This window comes from Poromitra crassiceps, assembly GCF_964638095.1.
Source record: "Poromitra crassiceps genome assembly, chromosome: 3".
Classification (NCBI taxonomy): Eukaryota; Metazoa; Chordata; class Actinopteri; order Beryciformes; family Melamphaidae; genus Poromitra; species Poromitra crassiceps.
Window position 1 is genome coordinate 83,965,682 of NC_139625.1, and position 21,840 is coordinate 83,987,521.

General features: G+C 44.4%; 2 protein-coding genes across 2 annotated transcripts in view; both read right to left on the reverse strand.

Annotated features, from left to right (window-relative positions):
• syt14a (synaptotagmin XIVa) overlaps positions 1–6,900 on the reverse strand; it is a gene marked incomplete at both ends in the record, with an annotated part of 45,998 nt that extends 39,098 nt beyond the window's left edge. Inside the window, 6 exons of the mRNA XM_083633188.1 lie at positions 485–615; positions 1,870–2,106; positions 3,028–3,116; positions 4,181–4,320; positions 4,623–4,659; positions 6,757–6,900. Of these exons, the coding sequence (XP_083489314.1) occupies positions 485–615; positions 1,870–2,106; positions 3,028–3,116; positions 4,181–4,320; positions 4,623–4,659; positions 6,757–6,900 (778 nt within the window). The remainder of the gene's footprint in view (positions 1–484; positions 616–1,869; positions 2,107–3,027; positions 3,117–4,180; positions 4,321–4,622; positions 4,660–6,756) is intronic.
• A 9,696-nt stretch (positions 6,901–16,596) lies between these two features.
• LOC310773619 (apoptosis-stimulating of p53 protein 1-like) overlaps positions 16,597–21,840 on the reverse strand; it is a 78,205-nt gene continuing 72,961 nt past the window's right edge. The window contains exon 24 of the mRNA XM_083633540.1: positions 16,597–16,834. Coding sequence (XP_083489666.1) covers positions 16,793–16,834 — 42 coding nt within the window. The 3' untranslated portion in view covers positions 16,597–16,792. The remainder of the gene's footprint in view (positions 16,835–21,840) is intronic.

Consider the following 21,840-nt stretch of genomic DNA (forward strand, 5'->3'; position numbering starts at 1 on the left):
GATCATGATCTCGTGAATCCAGCTGCCTCGAGTCACAACCAGGAAGAAGTGCATTATCTCTATTCATCCATTCACTCACCCATATTCTTAATCTGTCCCCCAATGCTGTCACGGTGCCTGAACCTACACACACCATTTACACCCAACTCCAATTAAAGCCCCTCCAGTGTATTTTGTCAAACTGGATGATCAAATCTACTTTGCTGGGACTCCAGCCCGGTATGGTGTTGTGTGTAACATCTGTTTGTGTGTTCTGGGAGGTTCCCAGCAGCGCACTCCGCCAGTTTTCGAAGTCAATCGGATGAATGGTTCTCAAGATAAACCGCTTTTTTGCGTTGCCAGTGGGTGGCGGCGGCGCTAAGCTGAATAGCACAAAATTCTGCACTGCACTGTCGGGTTCCCAGCAGCGCACTCCCCCCCACACAGACAGACACACACACACACACACACACACACACACTCCCCCACACACACACACACTCACCTAGGAATGTTTGAACGGCGTGCAGAGCCTGCTGGTCAGTGACCAGCTGAGATATGATGGTGAACTCAGAGGACTGGCTGTATTCAAAGGCCTTTGTACAGACTGTCTTTGCTCCAAGACATTTAGCCTCACTGGAGAGAGAGAGAGAGAGAGAGAGAGAGAGGGGGGGAGAGAGAAGAGAGAGAGAGAGAGAGAGAGAGAGAGAGAGGGATAGACATTTTAGGGGCACTTTACACGAGGACGGTTTCCTATGGAAACGGGGAATTATTTTATCGTTAGTGCCTCCCGTTAAGACGGCGACGGCGAATTCGCGCTTAGGAAACGACACATTTTGGAACCACCCTCCAGAGTGAAACTTGTTTGAGACGCTTCCCGCTGAGCGGGGCTGAGGGCTCCATGTAATCGCTTTGGAACGGCACATTTCAGAAACTCTGACGTGCCTGCACACGCGACACACACGATTATGCCATAGCTGTGCGCGAGTTGGCAACAAATAAAACGTCAGTATGAATGAAGTTTGGCAACATTCAGAATTAAGCTACACTGTGGCCAACTTCAGTTACATGTTCAGAACGTTACTGCTGCGAGCATTTAATGTTAGTTACAAAAGCACGTCGACAGTGTTTTCTCACTGCCAGTAGCCTACAGTAGGGTTTGACAGATCACAGTCAGCGCTCCCGGGCCTCGCTGCTCGTTAAAGATTTCCAATAGGCGTTATTCTGATAAACTGGTCACATATATGTTACGTTCTCAGCCGACAAATATTCAAACTTTAAAACAGTTTGGGTTTTTTTAGCTTGAAAAAAGCTTTTTGGCTAAATGACTGCGGAAGGCGTACTCTACTTCCGTGTTTAAAAACCGGAAAGATGATTACGAAATTACGTCATGCAGAAGCGTCCTTGTATGGGCAAAGAATAAGGTGATCACACTGCCACCTAGCGACCTGGCATGTACATTACGGCGTTTTAAAAATTCAACAGCGCTCATGTAAACAGGGAGAAGGTGTGAAGGAAAAGGTGTGAAGGAAACGCTATTGTGTCGTTTCTTTCAGAAACTGTCCTCGTGTAAAGGGCCCCTTAGCCTCACTGGAGAGAGAGAGAGAGAGAGTTATCTATTAATCTAATCTAATGTTAATCTGTTAACCTATTCTGAATAGCTGTTTTTGTCCAATACGATGCTCTGTGTGTAATCAATCCTTTGATTAAATGAATACTGTATTTGCACAATGGATGCACTTGTTCCTTGTAATTGTTTTATAATACCTGACGGCATGAATGATCTACTTAATAATTAGTTCTGGAAAAATGGTATCGGTCCACTTCATGTGTAAATGTAACAAATGATATCATATATGAAGAAAGCAGGAAAGAAAGAAAAGCATTGACCTGGTGATGTCATCCAAGGTGACCACCCTCCCGGCCTTCAGCGCGGCGTTGAAGCAGTCAGCCCCCACAGTCTCCATGGCCACGATGGGCACGTCGGCCCAGCCCACGTGCTTCAGGCCCTGGGCCACCCCACACAGCAGCCCCCCTCCCCCCACGGAGAGCAGCACTGCTCCAGGCTTCACCCCACAGACACACAGGGAGGCTGCAACCTCTGTGACCACACTGGAGTGGCCCTGCCTGGGGAGGTGAGAGAGGGGTTTGAAAACTTATTTTCCCCAGCAGAACCTTGTCAAGTCGTGGTGTTGAAGGAACAGCAGTACATATAATATTATAAAACGGCTCTCTCAAATCAAGCAATCTGATTGGTTCACAGCCATTGTATAAATCCAATAACCGAGTCCAATAACCCATGGCCATTGGTTGCCAATGCCATGGCAACTCTCTTACTAAAAGCCTTTGGTTTCAAAAAAAACAAATGGCGGAGACAGCTGTCAGATCCTTGTGAATCGATCTTCGCTTATAACTTTACTAATACTTCGCAGAAAATGATGTTTTGTACAAGAATAGACGCGGGCTAATGTCTTAACCCCTCTCTCGCGCGCCCTCTCTCTTAACCCCGCATTTCTAAATAAGACGTAACGTTACTTGGTGTCGGCATACGGCTCTGGTGTCGGGCTTTGCAAAACGCTCTCAGCTTCTCAGCAAGCGCCAGGATTGGCCAATGTCGACTTCAGTCTCCAGAACGATCCAATCAAATCACCCGCACGTCTATCTTCTTGCTAGAGGTCCCGCCTTACAGTAGTGTTTCAACTGACTCTATCAGAATACAATGCCAGTCGGACTTATAGTATTATTATTATTATATTATTATACTTGGAAACCGTTTTTTACTTGGAAACCGTTTTACTCGAGCTGCGTGGTGTTGTGGAATATATCCCGCTGATAAGCTGTTATCCCACGAGGCCGCACAACACACTTGCTCTCGTGCTATATTGCTTAAATATACTTCTACTTCAGTCAAGAGCCATCTATATATATCTATCAATTTGGCAATGTGGACTCTGTCTGTTTCAAGAATTTTGCTGTGCATGCGTGCACGTGTGCGTGCACGCGCGTGTGTGTGTGTGTGTGTGTGTGTGCGCGCGTGTGTGTGTCTACCATAGCAGTGGGTGGTCAAATGGAGGGACATAGGTTAGTCTGTCAGTCTTTGCCAGTCTCAGAGCCTCAGCATTGGCATCGTCCCACACCTACACATAAACAACCATAACACAAAGCCAGGCATCAAAACAGCCCAAAGTGACCAAGTAAGGGATATTCAATGAGTAGGTGTGTGTGTTAAACGTTGTTAAAGGGATAGTTCAGATTTTTTTTGTATGGTTGTGTCACGGTCACCCTCGTTCATGGATCGGTCCTAATGGCTGTCAATCAAAAGTGGGCGAAGCTCATCGAAAGTTAGGTTTGTCCTGAAGTCTCTACCAACAACTTCAGGGTCAGAGTTCACTCTCTATGATGATGCCTCAAACCAAGTGCAAGATGGCGATTGCCCTGCGCAACAGCCCATTCAACACACGATCATGTTTCTCTCTGTTTGTAACCTGTCTGTTGTTTTCGAGTTAGCCCAGCCAGCTAAAGCTAGCCCAGCCAGCTAAAGCTAGCCCAGCCAGCCAATCAGGAAAGCTTCATTCCAGTCTTCTCAGTCTGACAGCCTTTTCTCATGGTGACCAAGCCCTGAGGAATGACTGCTTCATGATAAAAATGCTCAATTATTCATGCCCACGGGGGATCTCTCCAGAGATCATTGATCTCAAGCAACTACCTGGTCAAATAAAGGTCAAATAAATAAATAAAATTATGTTTTTTCCCCGCTGTTGTTGATGTTGTTGTTGTTGATGTTGTTGTTCACACACAGCAGACAGCTCTACTTGCCTGACGCGGCCGGTCTCCATTTCTCCAAATGGGGGCGGTGCCAGGTGCATTCTACTGCCTGCAGTACATCTGACTGTCTGCAAGTACCTCATACAACCCCACATGAAAAAATCACAACTATCCCTTTAATGCACGACGTGGAGGCGAACCACCGCCCGTCGCTTTGCGTGCCGTGAAATTGTAGCCTACACGTTAGCCAACGTGTTTCAGTCACTCAGTGATGTTTTGAGAAATCCTTGTTACAGGTTGGGTAGCGAATGGATTTAGAACGATGCATTTAAACTCGAGCCGAACTACGTGTAAAATACACTGTTTTAACACACCTGCCAGCCAATCAGAAAAGAGTATTCACCCAGACTAATAGTATATAACATGACCCACTCACCTTGCCTTGGATCTTGACAGTAGCTCCTTGATCCTGGAGTTTCTGAACCACCAGCTGAGGGGATGAGGAGGGAACTACAATGGTGGCCGGTAAACCCATTTTTCTGGCTACATAGGCTGCAGCCATGCCTGCATTACCACCTACAACCACATGATGGCAGAACATAATGGACAGTCATGGAATTGTGTTGCTATGGGAACAGTTTGAATGATTCCTGTCAGCTATAGACCCTTCTCATGCGAAAATGCAGAATAAACACAGGTGCAAGCAAAACACTAATGAGGGTTTCCAACTTCCATGATTGGAAATTGGAACCCCTCATTACTGTTTTTCTTGCAAAAATAGAGCTGTTACAACAGATATAATAAAACTATGATATAATTGATATTCACTTGTAGCTTATTGTAGTGTGTTGTGGATTTTAGTGTGCTGTGTGTGTCACCTGAAGCGCAGACAACTCCTTTAGACTGTTTGGCAACCTACAGACAGAGTGGAGGAGAGAATTACTGAACTTTATTTTGGCTTGAGCTTCATGATTCCTTTATGAGCAAGTCGATCATTTTTGGATTTACTTTTATCAATCAGATAGATAAAAGTAGGCCTAATTATCGAAATCAAAATGAGACCTAATTATTGTAGTAACCTAAATGATTTCATAATTATAAAAATATAAAATAATATATAAATATAAATATAAATATATTATATATATATATATATATATATATATATATATATATATATATATATATATATATATATATATATAGAGCATATTGAAGCATGTACATAACTAATATATAATATATATATGTGTGTGTGTGTGTGTGTGTGTGTGTGTGTGTGTGTGTGTGTGTTTGTGTGTATATTATACACACATACTCACCACTGTGTGACAGGTGTCAGAGGGCACACCATCTCATGCCTTGTGGTTCTGCCCTTCACTAACGGGATTCTGGGCCAAAATATTTGACTGGTACTCTGAGGCCTATAAAATAACCCTCCAGCCGGAGGCAGAACTCGCCATTTGCGGCTGCTCGGAGTCCTCTTTGAACTTCCCTACAGCTGTGCAACAGTATCTGACACAGAGGACAACTGTTGCCAAAAAACTCATTCTGAAGGTATGGAAGTCCTCGTCCTCACCTTCTTTTCAACTGTGGTTTACATCGCGGGCGCCCCCTGTGTGGCCCGCGATGGAATTGCAATTTTTTTTCTTTTTTTACAGTGCACCTGAACGCAACATGCAAGATACCCGCTGAATAAGTGTCCAAATGTTCATGTCATTCTGGCCAATACTCTTCTGTTATAGCATTTCAGTCTGGAATATGGAATATCTTTCAATAATATTTATGACTAAAAGGCTAAAAGTAATCTCATGTGTAAGAAATGACTGTTCTACATTGAAGTAGAAATTTAAATAATTAACTTGTTGGTTTTGGATTTATTTAGCTTCAAGAGTGCATTTTTGTTCTTGTGTGACCCTCAACACAGGCTTTGAGAATCCCAGGCCACTTACTGATACTTAAATGCTTAAATTAACCCACTCATATTCTGGTTTATTTCAAGAAAAACATTTCGGCTAGTGGAAATTCGAATTGGCTGGTAACTTTAACATCTAGCAGCCATATTTGCAGGTGGTGAAAAAAGTTAATTTCAAGCCCTGCAGGGAGAGCAGGTGGTGACCGTGGTGACATAGGAGTGAGTGAGAAAAGGATCAAATATTGGTGGTTAAGACTGAATAATGACATCACAACTGTTAATTTAAAATGAGTTATTCCTCTAAACCTGGCTTCAAATGCCCAAATTTTTTCGCGCTGGCGCCGTTCAGCCCTCAGCAAAAACTGGTAGCGAGGACATTTTTTTGTGGCCCTCTCTATCGTCAAAGTTGCCCATCCATGGGTTATGGCATGACAATATTTGTTCGGCCCCCGGCAACAATCTGGGTTTATCATGTGGCCCCCCATGAAAAATAGTTGCCCACCCCTGGGTTAGGGCTTAGGAGCGACGGGTGACTCGCCTGGCTGTTTGCAGGGTCCCTTTGTGTGGGACCCCAGGCATAATATCTCCCACAAGCACATAAGCACCATAAGCGGCTGGTAATCATGTTGTAATATTAAATATTGATCATGTTTTTTTTCCTTTCTTTTGTTGTTTTTGTTTTGTTTTCCCCCTGTGTCTGAGCGTGTTTGTTTGTCTTGTCTGTGCTTTTAATGTTCTAAGAATTGTTCAAAAATTTAAGATAAAATATTGGGGGGGGGGGGGAAGCATGCATTTTGGGTGATTGCAATCTCATCACCCAAAACGTGAGTCCTCTCAGTATGCGGATTGAGAGAACACATTGCATATTATACACTTGTGTTCAATGTGGTCACAACATCCCTGACCACCTCCGGAGGTGGTTTGGCCGATCAGATGGGCAATCCGTCTTCAATGTGTCTTGGGGGTGACCGTGTTTACACCTGTACTTTCAAGTGGTCTATCTGATTGCAATCTGATCACAGAAAACACATGTTAGTGCCAGGTGTAAATAGCCTCTAAAAGACAGCCACACATGAAGAAAGCCGTGGTCCTCCTACCTGTTGGCACAGGTGTCCGACCCCGCGGATCTTGAAGGACCCAGAGGGTTGAGAGCTCTCCATCTTCAGGTAGACGGGGGTTCCAGCCCGCTTGGCCATGCCCACACTCTCCAGCAGGGGCGTGTTCAGGTGGAAAGGCTCCATACTTCACTGAATGTTCAAGTGACAGTGAGCCAGGCAACAGTGCAGGGTAAATATGGGAATTTATTGGAATACCCAATTTGAGAAATGCGAGGTTCAGTGAGCATCAGCTACTGATTGCTAAAATAGGTACACCTTAAAACATCACATTCAATGACTTCAAGGACCTTCCAGTAGGGAGATCTGCAGCATGCAGTAACGTAGTGTATCAGCGTAAGAACTCTCATGGGTCTGGCGTTGAGACTAACATGTTAGTAACATGATGTTACTAAAATAAATGCTTGGTGTAGACCAGACCAGAGGTCTGTCTGGGGGAGGCCCACCACAGTCTCAGACTTTGAAAACACCTGGTGTAGTAGACTATTCATTGTGTGCAGAAAACAGGATCTTGCATGTAGCCTACTAAGATCTTTAGCCTGTTACATCAAAGTGACATTAAAGTGGAGTTCGTCGTGACGCTCACGCAAGAGAACAGAATGGAGTCTGTGCTGCTGTAAATTAATCCTCAACATAACCTTTGTCCTGATCTGATCAGCCTCTGTTCAAGCTGCAAGTCCACAGGCAACAACAGAAACGCTGTAAGCCATATCTATGGTTCACACAGAGTAAAGCAAAAGTTTGTTTTAATGTTTACACATCTTATTGTATTTTGTAATGTAGCTTACATCACTGTCACCGTTAAGCATTTAAGGTATAAATGTTGACTTACATTTGAATAAAACGTCTTGTTGAGAGTGCGTCTCCGGCGTCCCAACACCTGACAGTAGAATGGAGCAGGACGGCTAGTGTCAAGCTAGCCAGAATAAAACACTACCACCTCCTGTTATAACTTTCAAAATTAAAGATATGCCCAGCAGCAGGCAGGAAGCGTAATGTCTAGCTATCGCCTGCAAGTTCCGGTTACAGGTTCCGTTTCACTGGTAGTCTCGAACAGACCATGGATTAAAAGAACGGAACAGACGAGTTGGCTTCCGCAATTTTCAAATGCTTCCGCCATAGCCTACCGTCTGTACTTCATGGGGGAGAATCATGCACCAACCGGAATGGGAAGTAGAAAGGCGGGTTTTCTGCTCATTAGTCCAATCAGAATCGCAGAAAGGCGGGTCTTTTGCTCATTAGTCCAATCAGAATCCAATATGCCGCATTTTTCGTGGACACACGTGTCGTGATTGGTCAGATTCCGTCGAACTTCTTTCCTGTCTGAAGGTTTTTTTCCCCAACTTCCAGTCTGTTTTAAGAGACTATGCTTCATTATCACAGTTTTCACTTCCATAACTGTGCGCACATGTCCTTTCTAAAACATGTGCATCACAGTAACTGTGTGTGTGTGTGTGTGTGTGTGTGTGTGTGTGTGTGTGTGTGTGTGTGTGTGTGTGTGTGTGTGTGTGTGTGTGTCCAATTATGATATCACCGATGACATCATCTGTGTGTGTGTGTGTGTGTGTGTGTGTGTGTGTGTGTGTGTGTGTGTGTGTGTGTGTGTGTGTTGTCAGTGGCGCCGGAACGAGTTTGCAATAAGGAGGACACTTTTTTTTTTTTTTTCTAATTTTTTTTTCTATTTTTTTTTATATACAAAAAATAAAAATATGAGGGCGGCGACGAAAAATTGACGTTTTTATGGACGTTTGGATGATTTTTAGCCATATTTAGATGAATATCTCATTTTAAATTAACATTAGGATTATACTGTAGTAATGTAATTATTCAGTATTTTTCCTTTTCTCACTCACTTGGTGACCTGCTCTCCCTTTAGGTCATTTTATAATTACACTACAACAGACAGCAACACAGGCAGAAACACTGAACTTATTATTATTATTATCACTTCAAAACACAGTGCAAAACTTGTCATCTCAACACAAAAATAAAATAACAATAACCGTATACGATTATAGCAGCAGCCAATGACAGTGAGTGCAGTACAGAGTCCAGGTCTGTCTGTCTCTCAGGTGTACTAATCCCACAATGATCACGGCTTTAACAAGTGTCACAGGCTGTGTAAACAGTGTAAAGTGGGCTCTCTGTGACTTGATCCCTGGGTCTGTCTGTCTCAGGTGTAATAATCCCACAACGATCACGGCTTTAACAAGCATCACAGGCTGTGTAAACAGTGTAAAGTGGGCTCTAAGCGTCAGGGGCAGTTGCCCCCTCAGATTAAAAAAAAAAAAAAAAATTATGGGGACCAAATTTTAAGGGGGACAAAATGTCCCCATGTCCCCCTTGTTCCGGCGCCAGTGTGTGTTGTGAGTGACCACCAAATCATGTGCTGTGCGACCTACTGAAAAAGTTGTTTTTCTTTTATTGAAGAAAGACTATAAAATACATTACAACCTATTTGTGAGGCATATTGTCACAAAGCACTTTGCAGAAATGATTGTATAATACAAATTGAGTTTTCACAAATGACTGTGATGATGCCAAAAGAAAAGAATCAGCTGTTAACTGTTTACTTATTGATGCATAATTAAATATGGCCTCCCCTGAAAAGTGAAAAGGATAGGGCAGGGGGGGGTTGTCAAATGCTCCAGAAAAAGTCAAGAAGCCTGTAGGCCTTTGTTCAATGATACTGGTTATCACATTTGTTGATGATAATTATGGTATTTATTTAAATTATTATCTGTATGAGAATCGAAGCTTATTTTACCATTTTAATGTGTTGAATCATTGAATCAAGGTTGCAAGAGATGTGAGCCAATAAAGCATTAATACGATTAAATGGTTTGGTAATGGTTGCTCTTGGTGGTTTTGGTTAGGCTATGTTACTGTGGTAGACTCTGCTGTAACAAAGGAGGAGGTGGTAGGGAAAAAAGTAGATTTAATTTATTTTGTCCAAAAATCAGCCTCCTCAGTGCTCCTGAACCCGACTACAGGCTGTATGAAGCAAGTACAACACATCCGGGATGGTAGTAACTCAGTGTCTGACAGACACCTTTAGTTAGGACCTAAAGGATCCCCCCCCCCCCCCCCTTTCCTCTGCTCCACCTGTCTGCATTAGTGCACTCCCCAGCAGAGCCCGTATCAGGCTAGATGAGATTCTGGAGCGTGGGATCTAGGGCTGTCAAAATAGCCCCAAAATCATATTCGAATATTCCCTCTTAACAAAACATATTTGTTTGAATATATTCAAATACTAAAATAAATAAAAAGTGCGTGCGTGGCAAACCAATACAACCAGAGAGCTTATATAACTACTTGGTATATTTATTTGAACATAAACTTATTATTTCAACATAAACATTGTCCCCCCCCCCCATATTTATTGAGTCAGTAATACAGTAGTAGCCTACACTTTTGTACTGTTTTTAAACACCAGAAATTATTATTATTGACAAATAGACACAGCTTCTCCTTATATTGGTTTTTAGTGCGTTTACGGCATCATGGAAGCTATTGAACTAAAACAGGAATTTTCCACAAAAATATTAATATAAAATACAAGAAGCACTAAAATCGACAAACAAGTTAGAGCTACATTACGTCAATAGCTACAGAGAATACATTTGCCGTTAACGTTATGTTACATTACATGGCAGGTTATACACAGGAAGATTACTGGAACAATTTCATTACACACAACAAAATGTCACAACTTTTCATAAACTTTCAAGGATTAGAACAATTCCATGAGTTTTACAGGCCTGGAAAACAAGATTTTGAAATCCCATGACTTTTCCAGGTTTTCCATGGCCGTGGGAACCCTGAGTTAAATGTTTCTCTCAAGTCTCCTTTTTACAACCAAAACCTTTACCACAGACTGAGCAATTAAATTGTTTACTCTCCTGTGTGGACTATCATGTGTCTCTTCAAGGATCCTTTACGACCAAAACCTTTACCACAGACTGAGCAATTAAATTGTTGATCTCCTGTGTGGACTATCATGTGTCTCTTCAAGTCACCTTTCTGACCAAAACCTTTACCACAGAGTGAGCAATTAAATTGTTTATCTCCTGTGTGGACTATCATGTGTGTCTTCAAGTTTCCTTTATGACCAAAACTTTTACCACAGAGTGAGCAATTACATTGTTTATCTCCTGTGTGGACTATCATGTGTTTCTTCAAGTTTGCTTTATGACCAAAACTTTTACCACAGAGTGAGCAATTAAATTGTTTATCTCCTGTGTGGACTAGCATGTGTCTCTTCAAGTTTGCTTTATGACCAAAACTTTTACCACAGAGAGAGCAATTAAATTGTTTATCTCCTGTGTGGACTATCATGTGTGTCTTCAAGTATCCTTTCTGACCAAAACCTTTACCACAGACTGAGCAATTAAATTGTTTATCTCCTGTGTGGACTACCATGTGTGTCTTCAAGTGTCCCTTATGACCAAAACTTTTACCGCAGAGTGAGCAATTAAATTGTTTATCTTCTGTGTGGACTATCATGTGTCTCTTCAAGTCTCCTTTCTGACCAAAATCTTTACCACAGACTGAGCAATTAAATTGTTTATCTCCTGTGTGGACTATCGTGTGTCTCTTCAAGTCTCTTTTCTGACCAAAACCTTTACCACAGACTGAGCAATTAAATTGTTTATCTCCTGTGTGGACTACCATGTGTGTCTTCAAGTGACCTTCATGACCAAAACCTTTACCACAGAGTGAGCAAATACATTGTTTATCTCCTGTGTGGACTATCATGTGTTTCTTCAAGTCTCCTTTCTGACCAAAACTTTTACCACAGAGTGAACAATTAAATTGTTTATCTCCTGTGTGGACTATCATGTGTGTCTTCAAGTGTCCTTTCTGACCAAAACTTTTACCACAGAATGAACAATTAAATTGTTTATCTCCTGTGTGGACTATCATGTGTTTCTTCAAGTCTCCTTTACGACCAAAACCTTTACCACAGACTGAGCAAATACATTGTTTGTCACCTGTGTGGACTATCATGTGTGTCTTCAAGTATGCTTCCTTAGCAAATATTTTACCACAGACTGAGCAAATACATTGTTTGTCACCTGTGTGGACTATCATGTGTGTCTTCAAGTATGCTTCCCTAGCAAATATTTTACCACAGACTGAGCAAATACATTGTTTGTCACCTGTGTGGACTATCATGTGTGTCTTCAAGTATGCTTCCTTAGCAAATATTTTACCACAGACTGAGCAAATACATTGTTTGTCACCTGTGTGGACTATCATGTGTGTCTTCAAGTATGCTTCATTAGCAAATATTTTACCACAGACTGAGCAATTATCTCCTGTGTGGACTATCATGTGTCTCTTCAAGTGTGCTTCATTAGCAAATCTTTTACCACAAACTGAGCAGCTGAAGTGTTTCTTCCTTGGAACTTCACTGTTTTTCTGTGAGCCTAAACCTGACTGAAGTTCACTAGTTTCCACCCATTCATCATCATTGTCTTCAGTCTCAGAAGAGTCTGAAGTCTTGTCATCACTAGTTGGTTGTGAATTACTAGCTAGATGTAAGTATATAAAGTTCCTGGCTGGTTCTGATACTCCACAGTCCTCTTCATCAGCTTCTGTTTTCATCTGTTCAGTTGAGCAGGTGGCTACAGGCTCTGCCTCTCTGTTCTCTTCAGTTTGGCTTTGATGAAGCTGTGAGGACAGAGGTTTCTCATCCTCCTCTTCACTCTTCACAGGGACAACAGAGAATGAGAACATGGTGATATCAGCCTCCTCCAGCCGTTGAAGCTGCTCTCCCTCCCTCCTGATCCAGAGTTCCTCCTGTTCCTCTTTAATATCTGAGGGCTCTGGTCCCTCCTGAAGCTGCTCTCCCTCCCTCCTGATCCAGAGTTCCTCCTGTTCCTCTTTAATGTCTGGGGGCTCTGGTCCCTCCTGAAGCTGCTCTCCCTCCTGACTGATCCAGAGTTCCTCCTGTTCCTCTTTAATGTCTGGGGGCTCTGGGTCCTCCTGAAGCTGCTCTCCCTCCCTCCTGATCCAGAGTTCCTCCTGTTCTTCTTTAATGTCTGGGGGCTCTGGGTCCTCCTGAAGCTGCTCTCCCTCCCTCCTGATCCAGAGTTCCTCCTGTTCCTCTTTAATGTCTGGGGGCTCTGGTCCCTCCTGAAGCTGCTCTCCCTCCTGACTGGTCCGGGGTTCCTCTTTAATGTGTGGGTCCTCCTGGTCGAGACTGGGGCTCCACTCCTGCTGCTCAGCGGGATCTAACAGCTGCTGGAGGTCTGGAGGCAAGGCTTCTCTGTGTAACCGCACAGCGTCCAGCAGTTTATCTTCATCACCCGCAGTTAGGTGCTGCTTCACCACAGCTCTCAGCTTCTGGACTTTAGACATTTTAATTTTCACACAGTGACAGGAACTTTTCCTCCTGAACTTTACTGACAAACTTCCTTCAAAGCTCCAATAGCTTCACAGCTAACGTTAGCTTCACAGCTAAACCATTCATCTGAGTCCAGGCCCAGGGAGTCTTCTTCCTCTGATCAACGGAGCCCTGGTTCCACTTCATATATTCGTGATAATATCGTCCGCACATACGAGTCTTCTGTTTGTAAATTAAACTTCTTAAAGTATTATAAACGGGAAATAGGCTAGTATGCTACTGCTAGTGCTAACGTTACTCTGTGTTGTTACAAGAACGTTTGCATGATGGCCGCTTCAACACGTCAAACCTGCAGCAATAAGACTTCCTGTTCAGTGAGCTAGCAACAATATGACTTCCGGTTGCCTTCAAACTAAAAGCAACGTAATGTATGTTTTTAAAGGGGACACCTCGGCATTCCGAAATGTCGGCACTCCGAAATACCGGCATTCCGACAAAATTCTAACCCTAACCTCGCCATTGCGAAAGAACCCTCCCCCAGACCCTAACCCTAAACCTAACCTCTCCCACCCCCCACGCCTAAGCCTAACCTAACCTCTCGGCGAAACATTTTTTGGAGATAAAAAAAAAGGGCCGCCTCTCCGAAAGCATAGAAGTCAATGATCGGAATGCCGACACTTCGGAATTGCGAGGTGTCCCCGTTTTTAAATAGACTCAGCCCTCAGTCTTAATCCGTTGCAGCTCACCAAACGTCTGGGAGCCGAGAGACTAGTTTTTAAAAGACACTGAAAAAGTGTTAGTTTGCACATTAAAACAATAAACTAAGCATTTAAACGAAGCTATACAATACAAATTACGTTTCTGTATAACAATAACTGTTTTAATAACATTGAGAACATTCTTCTCAGTATCTAAATGGATAAATGCTGTTCACTGTTCTGCATCCTTTACAAAGTGGACACTGGACACCCTCGTGTCCAAGGTGTCGACACAAACCATATATGCACGAGCTCGGGTAGACCTCTATGACCTCACACTCTCAGCTAAGGCCAGTAGGAGTAAAAAAAAATATGCCGGCCCATCAAACCCATCCAAACGCACTATTATCGAAAAGGCAGGGTAAACACAGGTGCAAGCAAAACACTAATGAGGGTTTCCAACTTGCAATCAACTTCCAATCATGGAACAAAATGGCCCCTGTGAAAAGGGTCTATAACATTTGTGAGCCTATTCCATTGAGTCTTTTCTCCTTTATTCTGCTCATCTTCCAACACAAAATCAATCAATCAATTTTATATTTATATAGCGCCAAATCTCAATAGTTATTTCAAGAAGCTTTACAAATAGAGCAGGTAGAAGACCTCTTAGACTCTTAGGCACTGTCGATTATACTGCGAGGTCATGTGGCAATTGAAAAAATGACCCAACAAGAGCATGCATGTACTTGGCGACGGTGGCAAGGGAAAAAAAACTTTAACGGGGAAGAAAACATCTACATCTGCCATGAGCGGTTGGGTTGAGAGAGGGAGATGCACAGTAATGGCAGTAATCATGATACCATTAACAGCTATAATAAGTAAGAGCTTAATTAGAAACAGTAATGCACAGTTACAACCATACTAACGGTAGCAGCTGTAACAAGAACAGGCCTAATAATAGTAATAGTAGTGGTGGGTCTTTTCTCACTGGTGTCAGGGTCGATTGTGTCCGCGTCCATAGCTCCTGCAGGAAATGGGAGACACAAAGACTCCGGGAAGAAGTCAAGTCAGTAACATGCATGAATGGGACATGAATGTGAACAGATATGGCTCAGTGTGGCTTGGAAAAGACTTCCCTTTAACAGGATGAATACCTTTAAACAATCAGTCACAGGTTTAAAACAGTTCCACAGACTACAGTGTCTTTATTATTATTGTCGTTGTACATCAGCTGTATAGTTACAGGTTGCATACACAAAATAATGGTCAGTGCTCCTCAGAGCCATGAGTTCTTCTCACATGGGACACTTATTGCTTCATATTTTAAAATAAATGGTGCTTTGTTCTGAGTGCAGCAGCGGTGTCAACATCCTGTTTCACTAGGTGGCAGCAGTGAGTCTCACCAGCATCAACACAACCAGAATAAATGAGAGCATTGTGCCCTTTCATAATAATAATAATAATAATAATAATAATAATAATAATAATAATAATAATAATAATAATAGCAATAATAGCAATAGCAGTAGTAGTAATAATAATACATAAATTAGAAAGACAATTTTTTTCATGAAACAAAAGTGGAAGAATAATACTTTCCTTAACACTACTACTACTTCAAAGTAAAATATAAACGGGAAAAAATCACCAGAGATTCATGAGATGACTCGACTGTGGAGAAGAGAAACAGTGGAGTCCTTTTCACAGTGGACATTCTTCGCCATTCACTTTGGTAAACACACCAGCCACATTGTGCCTGTCCTTCCTGTCTCCTCCTCTCCTCTCTTCCCAGCAAACAATATGACGTTGAACACATGTTGACATGACGGCCTGCACCAACAATGAAAAGGTTGTGACAACAGCTTCCAAAGCTGTCTGTTTTACATGACATATTGTAACGTGAACATTTGGAGTTTGTTAACTTGGCCACAAGGTTCAATGTCAAATGCTCGCTGGGTTCCTTGCCTGCATGCACCTCAAGCATTCTTCTTTCCTATCGAACATACAGTAACTAATACATTCTCCATCAATAGCCACAGTAGGTATCAACCAAATGTGACATGGTTCAACACACATTCAACGCTGCCCTGTCTAAACTAACAGTCCCTCCAGGAAATTGTGATTATTGCGATCTCAATAATTAATGCAAATTCAACCAATCTCCGCAATATTTCCAGGGGCTTGACATTTTTCAAAAATTACTGCAATTTCTCTGCAAAAAAGTTTCCTCAACTTGTAATTTTTGCCAGTTAGCGCAATTCTACCCCCAAAAAATAAAATAAAGATCACATGAAAGTTCGTCAATCCCATCGCAATTTCTGAGAAAGCAATTTTTGCCAGTTCGTGCAATTTTACAGCAAGAAAAATAAACATAAAACCATGCAATTTTCAAGCATTTTTTATCAAAAAAATCACAAAAGAACTCAGCGAAATCCTGGAGGGACTGAACTTCTCTCTCTCTCCAACTTGACTTTCAAATTGCCTCTGATTGATACTTTGACCCGACCTGGCCTGCGTGAAGTGTTTTTTGTCAACATGTGTTAATGATCAGTGAGAAAGAGCGTGTCTTTCTGTTACACAGTCAGGTGTTATAGGTGAAGTGAAGTGGAACTTGAAGCTGCATCCGAATGATGTCTTATTTATTTTTTAGTTTATGTCGTGCATCTCTCCTGTGGAGTTGTCAAGCAGCCGTTGCTCAAAATAGGATTCAGGCAATTTCCCCCAACTATCTCCCAGGAAGTTGAGTGGAAATATAGAATGATGTCATCATCAGATGGCCATGTGGATCCAGCATTACAAACAAACCAACGCAAACAAATGTTGCTTCCTCACAAAACCATGTGAGTTCCATCTTGGTTTGCCTCTCCTCCTCGTCTGGCATCCAGAACATGTCCGCCGACGCATGCTGCTGTTCTTCTCTCTGTGCACGCGCACACTCGCAGGGTGCACGTGACTACCAGCCTGGGCTCTACGCCAGCGAGCGTTGTCTAGGTTTGATCCTTGGATACAGCTAGAGAGAGAACGGAGAGAAAGAGAGAGAGAGAGAGAGAGAGAGAGAGGTCAGGGTCACTACATCATGTTAACATTGTTATCAAGGTGCCTGAACAAGGTAGGTCGTGAGGGCAGATTGTAACACGCTATAAGAATAAATGTGCCAGATATGATCTTGCCTCTGATGTGAGATTGAGAAGCACAATCACTTCATTCAATGTGCAACAGTCAGATATCAATAACTCATTTAGCAACAAAGTACATACTGACACACTGCACGTGGTAAAGGGACAAGTGGACGTCATAGGGTACAGTGCAGGACATACTGACACACTGCACGTGGTAAAGGGACAAGTGGACGTCATAGGGTACAGTGCAGGACATACTGACACACTGCAGGTGGTAAAAGGACAAGTGGACGTCATAGGGTACAGTGCAGGACATACTGACACACTGCAGGTGGTAAAAGGACAAGTGGACGTCATAGGGCACAGTGCAGGACATACTGACACACTGCACGTGGTAAAGGGACAAGTGGACATCATAGGGCACAGTGCAGGACATACTGACACACTGCACGTGGTAAAGGGACAAGTGGACGTCATAGGGTACAGTGCAGGACATACTGACACACTGCACGTGGTAAAGGGACAAGTGGACGTCATAGGGTACAGTGCAGGACATACTGACACACTGCACGTGGTAAAGGGACAAGTGGACGTCATAGGGTACAGTGCAGGACATACTGACACACTGCACGTGGTAAAGGGACAAGTGGACGTCATAGGGTACAGTGCAGGACATACTGACACACTGCACGTGGTAAAGGGACAAGTGGACGTCATAGGGTACAGTGCAGGACATACTGACACACTGCACGTGGTAAAGGGACAAGTGGACGTCATAGGGCACAGTGCAGGACATACTGACACACTTGGTAAAGGGACAAGTGGACGTCATAGGGTACAGGGCAGGACATACTGACACACGTGGTAAAGGGACAAGTGGACGTCATAGGGTACAGTGCAGGACATACTGACACACTGCACTTGGTAAAGGGACAAGTGGATGTCATAGGGTACAGTGCAGGACATACTGACACACTTGGTAAAGGGACAAGTGGACATCATAGGGTACACTGCAGGACATACTGACACACTGCACGTGGTAAAGGGACAAGTGGACGTCATAGGGTACAGTGCAGGACATACTGACACACTTGGTAAAGGGACAAGTGGACGTCATAGGGTACAGTGCAGGACATACTGACACACTGCACGTGGTAAAGGGACAAGTGGACGTCATAGGGTACAGTGCAGTGACCTTTATAGGTCCCGAATATGAGATCACCTTGTGTTATGACATCATCAGTCAGGCCATCAGAGATATGATTCAAGGCACTCATGAATCATGACATCATCACCGTCTGTGACATCATCAGTGATCTATGACATCATAGTAGGAATGATGACATCATCTAACAGTACCCCCCCCCCCCCCCCCTACGGGCGCGCCCGATCAGACGCAAGGAAATCCTGAATGAGCGTAGCGTCAAGGATGAACCGGCGAGGAACCCAACTGCGCTCCTCGGGCCCGTGCCCCTCCCAATCCACCAGATATTGAAACCCACGACCCATGCGTCGCCTGTCCAGCAGCCGCCGGACCGTGTAGGCAGGGTGGTCGTCGATTAACCGAGGCGGCGGGGGCGCGGCCGCAGGAGGGCACAAGGGACTAGAGTGCACCGGCTTGACCTGGGATACGTGGAAGGTGCGTTGCACCACAGTCTCCAACTCCTGGTTGACCCTTTCGGCTTGGCCATTAGTCTGCGGGTGATAACCCGAGGAGAGGCTGACAGTCGTAGCAAGAGCTGAACAGAAGGCCTTCCAAACCTGAGAAATGAACTGGGGTCCCCGATCGGACACAATGTCAGACGGAATGCCATGTGCCCGGTACACGTGTAAAACCAAAAGGTCCGCTGTCTCCTTGGAGGATGGAAGCTTAGGGAGCGGAACAAAATGAGCCCACTTAGAGAATCGGTCAATGACGGTCAAGATGACTGTGTTGCCGTCGGATGGAGGGAGTCCGGTTACAAAGTCCATGGCCATGTGAGACCAAGGACGACGAGGTATAGGAAGGGGGTGAAGGAGACCTGACGAAGGCCTGGTCGAAGTCTTGTTCTGGGCACAGACCGGGCAAGCGGCGACAAACTCTCTAGTATCCCCCTCCATGGCGGGCCACCAAAAGCGCCTGCGGATGAAGGCAAGGGTTCGCCTAACTCCAGGGTGACAAGTAAGCCGTGTCGAGTGCCCCCACAGAAGAACCTCAGAACGGACGGAGTCAGGAACGAATAGACACCCCGGCGGAACGCCCTCTGGGTCAGGCTGGCCCTGTTGGGCTAGACGGACACGCGATTCAATCTCCCACGTAACCGTGGCCACAAAACAGGCCGCAGGCAAAACCGGTTCGGGCTCAGTCCGCATGTCAGCAGAGAACTGGCGGGACAGGGCATCCGGCTTGACGTTCTTAGAGCCGGGTCGGTAAGTCAAGGTGAAGTTGAACCTTCCGAAAAACAAGGCCCACCTGGCTTGCCGAGAGTTCAATCTTTTAGCAGCTTGGATGTAGGCCACGTTCTTGTGGTCCGTCCAGATGACGAAGGGGAGCGTGGAACCCTCCAGCCAATGACGCCACTCCTCAAGAGCCGACTTAACTGCCAGCAGCTCACGGTCGCCGACATCATAATTGGCTTGCGCAGGAGAAAGCTTACATGAGAAAAAGGCACAAGGATGGACCTTATGATCCACAGGAGAGCGTTGAGAGAGGACAGCCCCAATCCCAGTCTCGTAGGCGTCAACCTCAACGATGAACTGCATCGTTCTGGGTCAGGTTGAGAGAGCACAGGGGCCGAAGAGAAGCGAAGCTTGAGTTCGCGAAAAGCAGCCTCGGCCTGGGGGTTCCACCGAAATGGTGTAGAGGTGGAGGTGAGGGCGGTAAGCGGGGCAGCCACACGGCCATAGTTGCGGATAAACCGCCGGTAGAAATTGGCAAACCCCAGGAACCGTTGAAGCTGTTTCAAGTTGGAGGGTTCAGGCCAATCCGCCACAGCCGTGACCTTGGCGGGATCCATGCGTAGCTCTCCCTCTGCAATCACATACCCAAGAAACGACACAGTCGAAGCATGAAATTCACACTTCTCAGCTTTGACGAAGAGCCTGTTCTCCAACAGCCGTTGAAGCACCAGGCGGACATGCTGCTGATGGTCGTCGAAATCCTGCGAAAGATGAGGATATCATCCAAGTAGACAAAAACGAAGAGACCGATCATATCCCTCAGAACGTCATTAACTCATTCATGGCCAGTTTAGGACTGCCAATATTTAGCACAGGCCAAAGATTTTCATAATTGTTGGTCATCTTTCAAGACCCACAGTAAATTATCTATTAGCACCAAAGTGATTTGCAATACCTCAAAATGAAGATGTACGTCTCTGGGTTCACCAGGAAAAAAAAAGTGAGCTTTTAGCATGTTCTGTACTCTACTTATAGCCATTTATATACACCCTGTTTTCACCAAAAAGGTCTCTCTGAGAAGAGAAATTGCAGAAAATGGCATTTTTGTAAAGCACACAATCTCAGGCAGAACTCACTCTCAATTCTTTTATTTTGAACTGTATTGACATCAGACATGTAAATATTATTCGTTATGACACAAATGACAAAAAAAAAATATATATATATATATATATATATATATATATATATATATATATACATGAAGTGCTTTTTTTACATTCAACAATACAGTTTACTCAGTGTGAGTGAGTGTGAATGTGTGTGTGTGTGCGCGGGGCCCATGTGTGTCTCTTTACATTACATTACATTTCGTCATTTAGCAGACCTAAATGACCGTCCTGACCATCCTGACCTCATTCTGAGATGTGGGCTCACAATCGGCTCCTCATCTGAAATAAAAGCAACATATCCTCAGTAAACTATATAATCACATTTAGTACAGAGACAGTGTAGTGTACTAGTGTCTCAGTAAACTATATGATCATAGAATGCAGAGATCAGTGTAGTCTCTCTCACACACACACACACACACACACACACACACACACACACACTCCTTACCGCGAGATCATCCGGGTCCTGTCGCATTGGAGTCCAGTCTTCCTCGCCCTCGATAGGAAAGTGGCCGTGCTGCTTGGCTCTGTGTGAAAGCCATTTCTGTGGCGAGGCTGCTGTTCTCCTCCTCACAAAGTTGTGACTCCGTCTCGTCTCTTTCGGGCTGGCACACAGGAACGGGGTCCAGGGACCAGGATCGATCATGTTGGTCACGGGTTTGACTACCGCGAACAACTGATCGATGTCCGCTGCCCTGCAGCAAGGCGACCAGCTCGTGCAGCGCGCCGAGGGGCGTTTCAATGGCGTTTCTCCTCTCTGCACAAGGAAGCGCGTTTCTCTGTTTTCTGTTTTTCCTCCTGCTCATTTCAAAACAACAGCTGCGGTATGTGTTTGTTCACGTGTTGTCGGCTTGTCTTTGAGGCCATGGACCTGATACCATGTCACAGGCTGGGGAAGTCTTTGAACTACGCGCTGCACTAATAAAAACAAAAACACGTCAAACACGTCATTGGCTGGGAGGGCTATTCCTGATAACACGTTAAAGACGTCTTTGGCCATGAATGAGTTAATGAGAGCCTGGAAGACGGCGGGGGCGTTAGTAAGCCCGAATGGCATGACCAAGTACTCAAAATGGCCAAGGGAAGTGTTGAAGGCCGTCTTCCACTCGTCCCCCTCCCTAATGCGGACAAGGTGGTAGGCATTCCGTAGATCAAGTTTGGAGAATATCTTGGAGCCATGAAGAGGCGGGAAGGCGGAGCTATTGAGTGGCAGGGGATACGTGTTTTTTACTGTGATGTCGTTCAACCCGCGGAAATCAATACATGGTCTGAGGGTCCCATCCTTCTTCCCCACAAAGAAAAACCCAGCGCCCACCGGAGATGACGAGGGCCTAATGATGCCC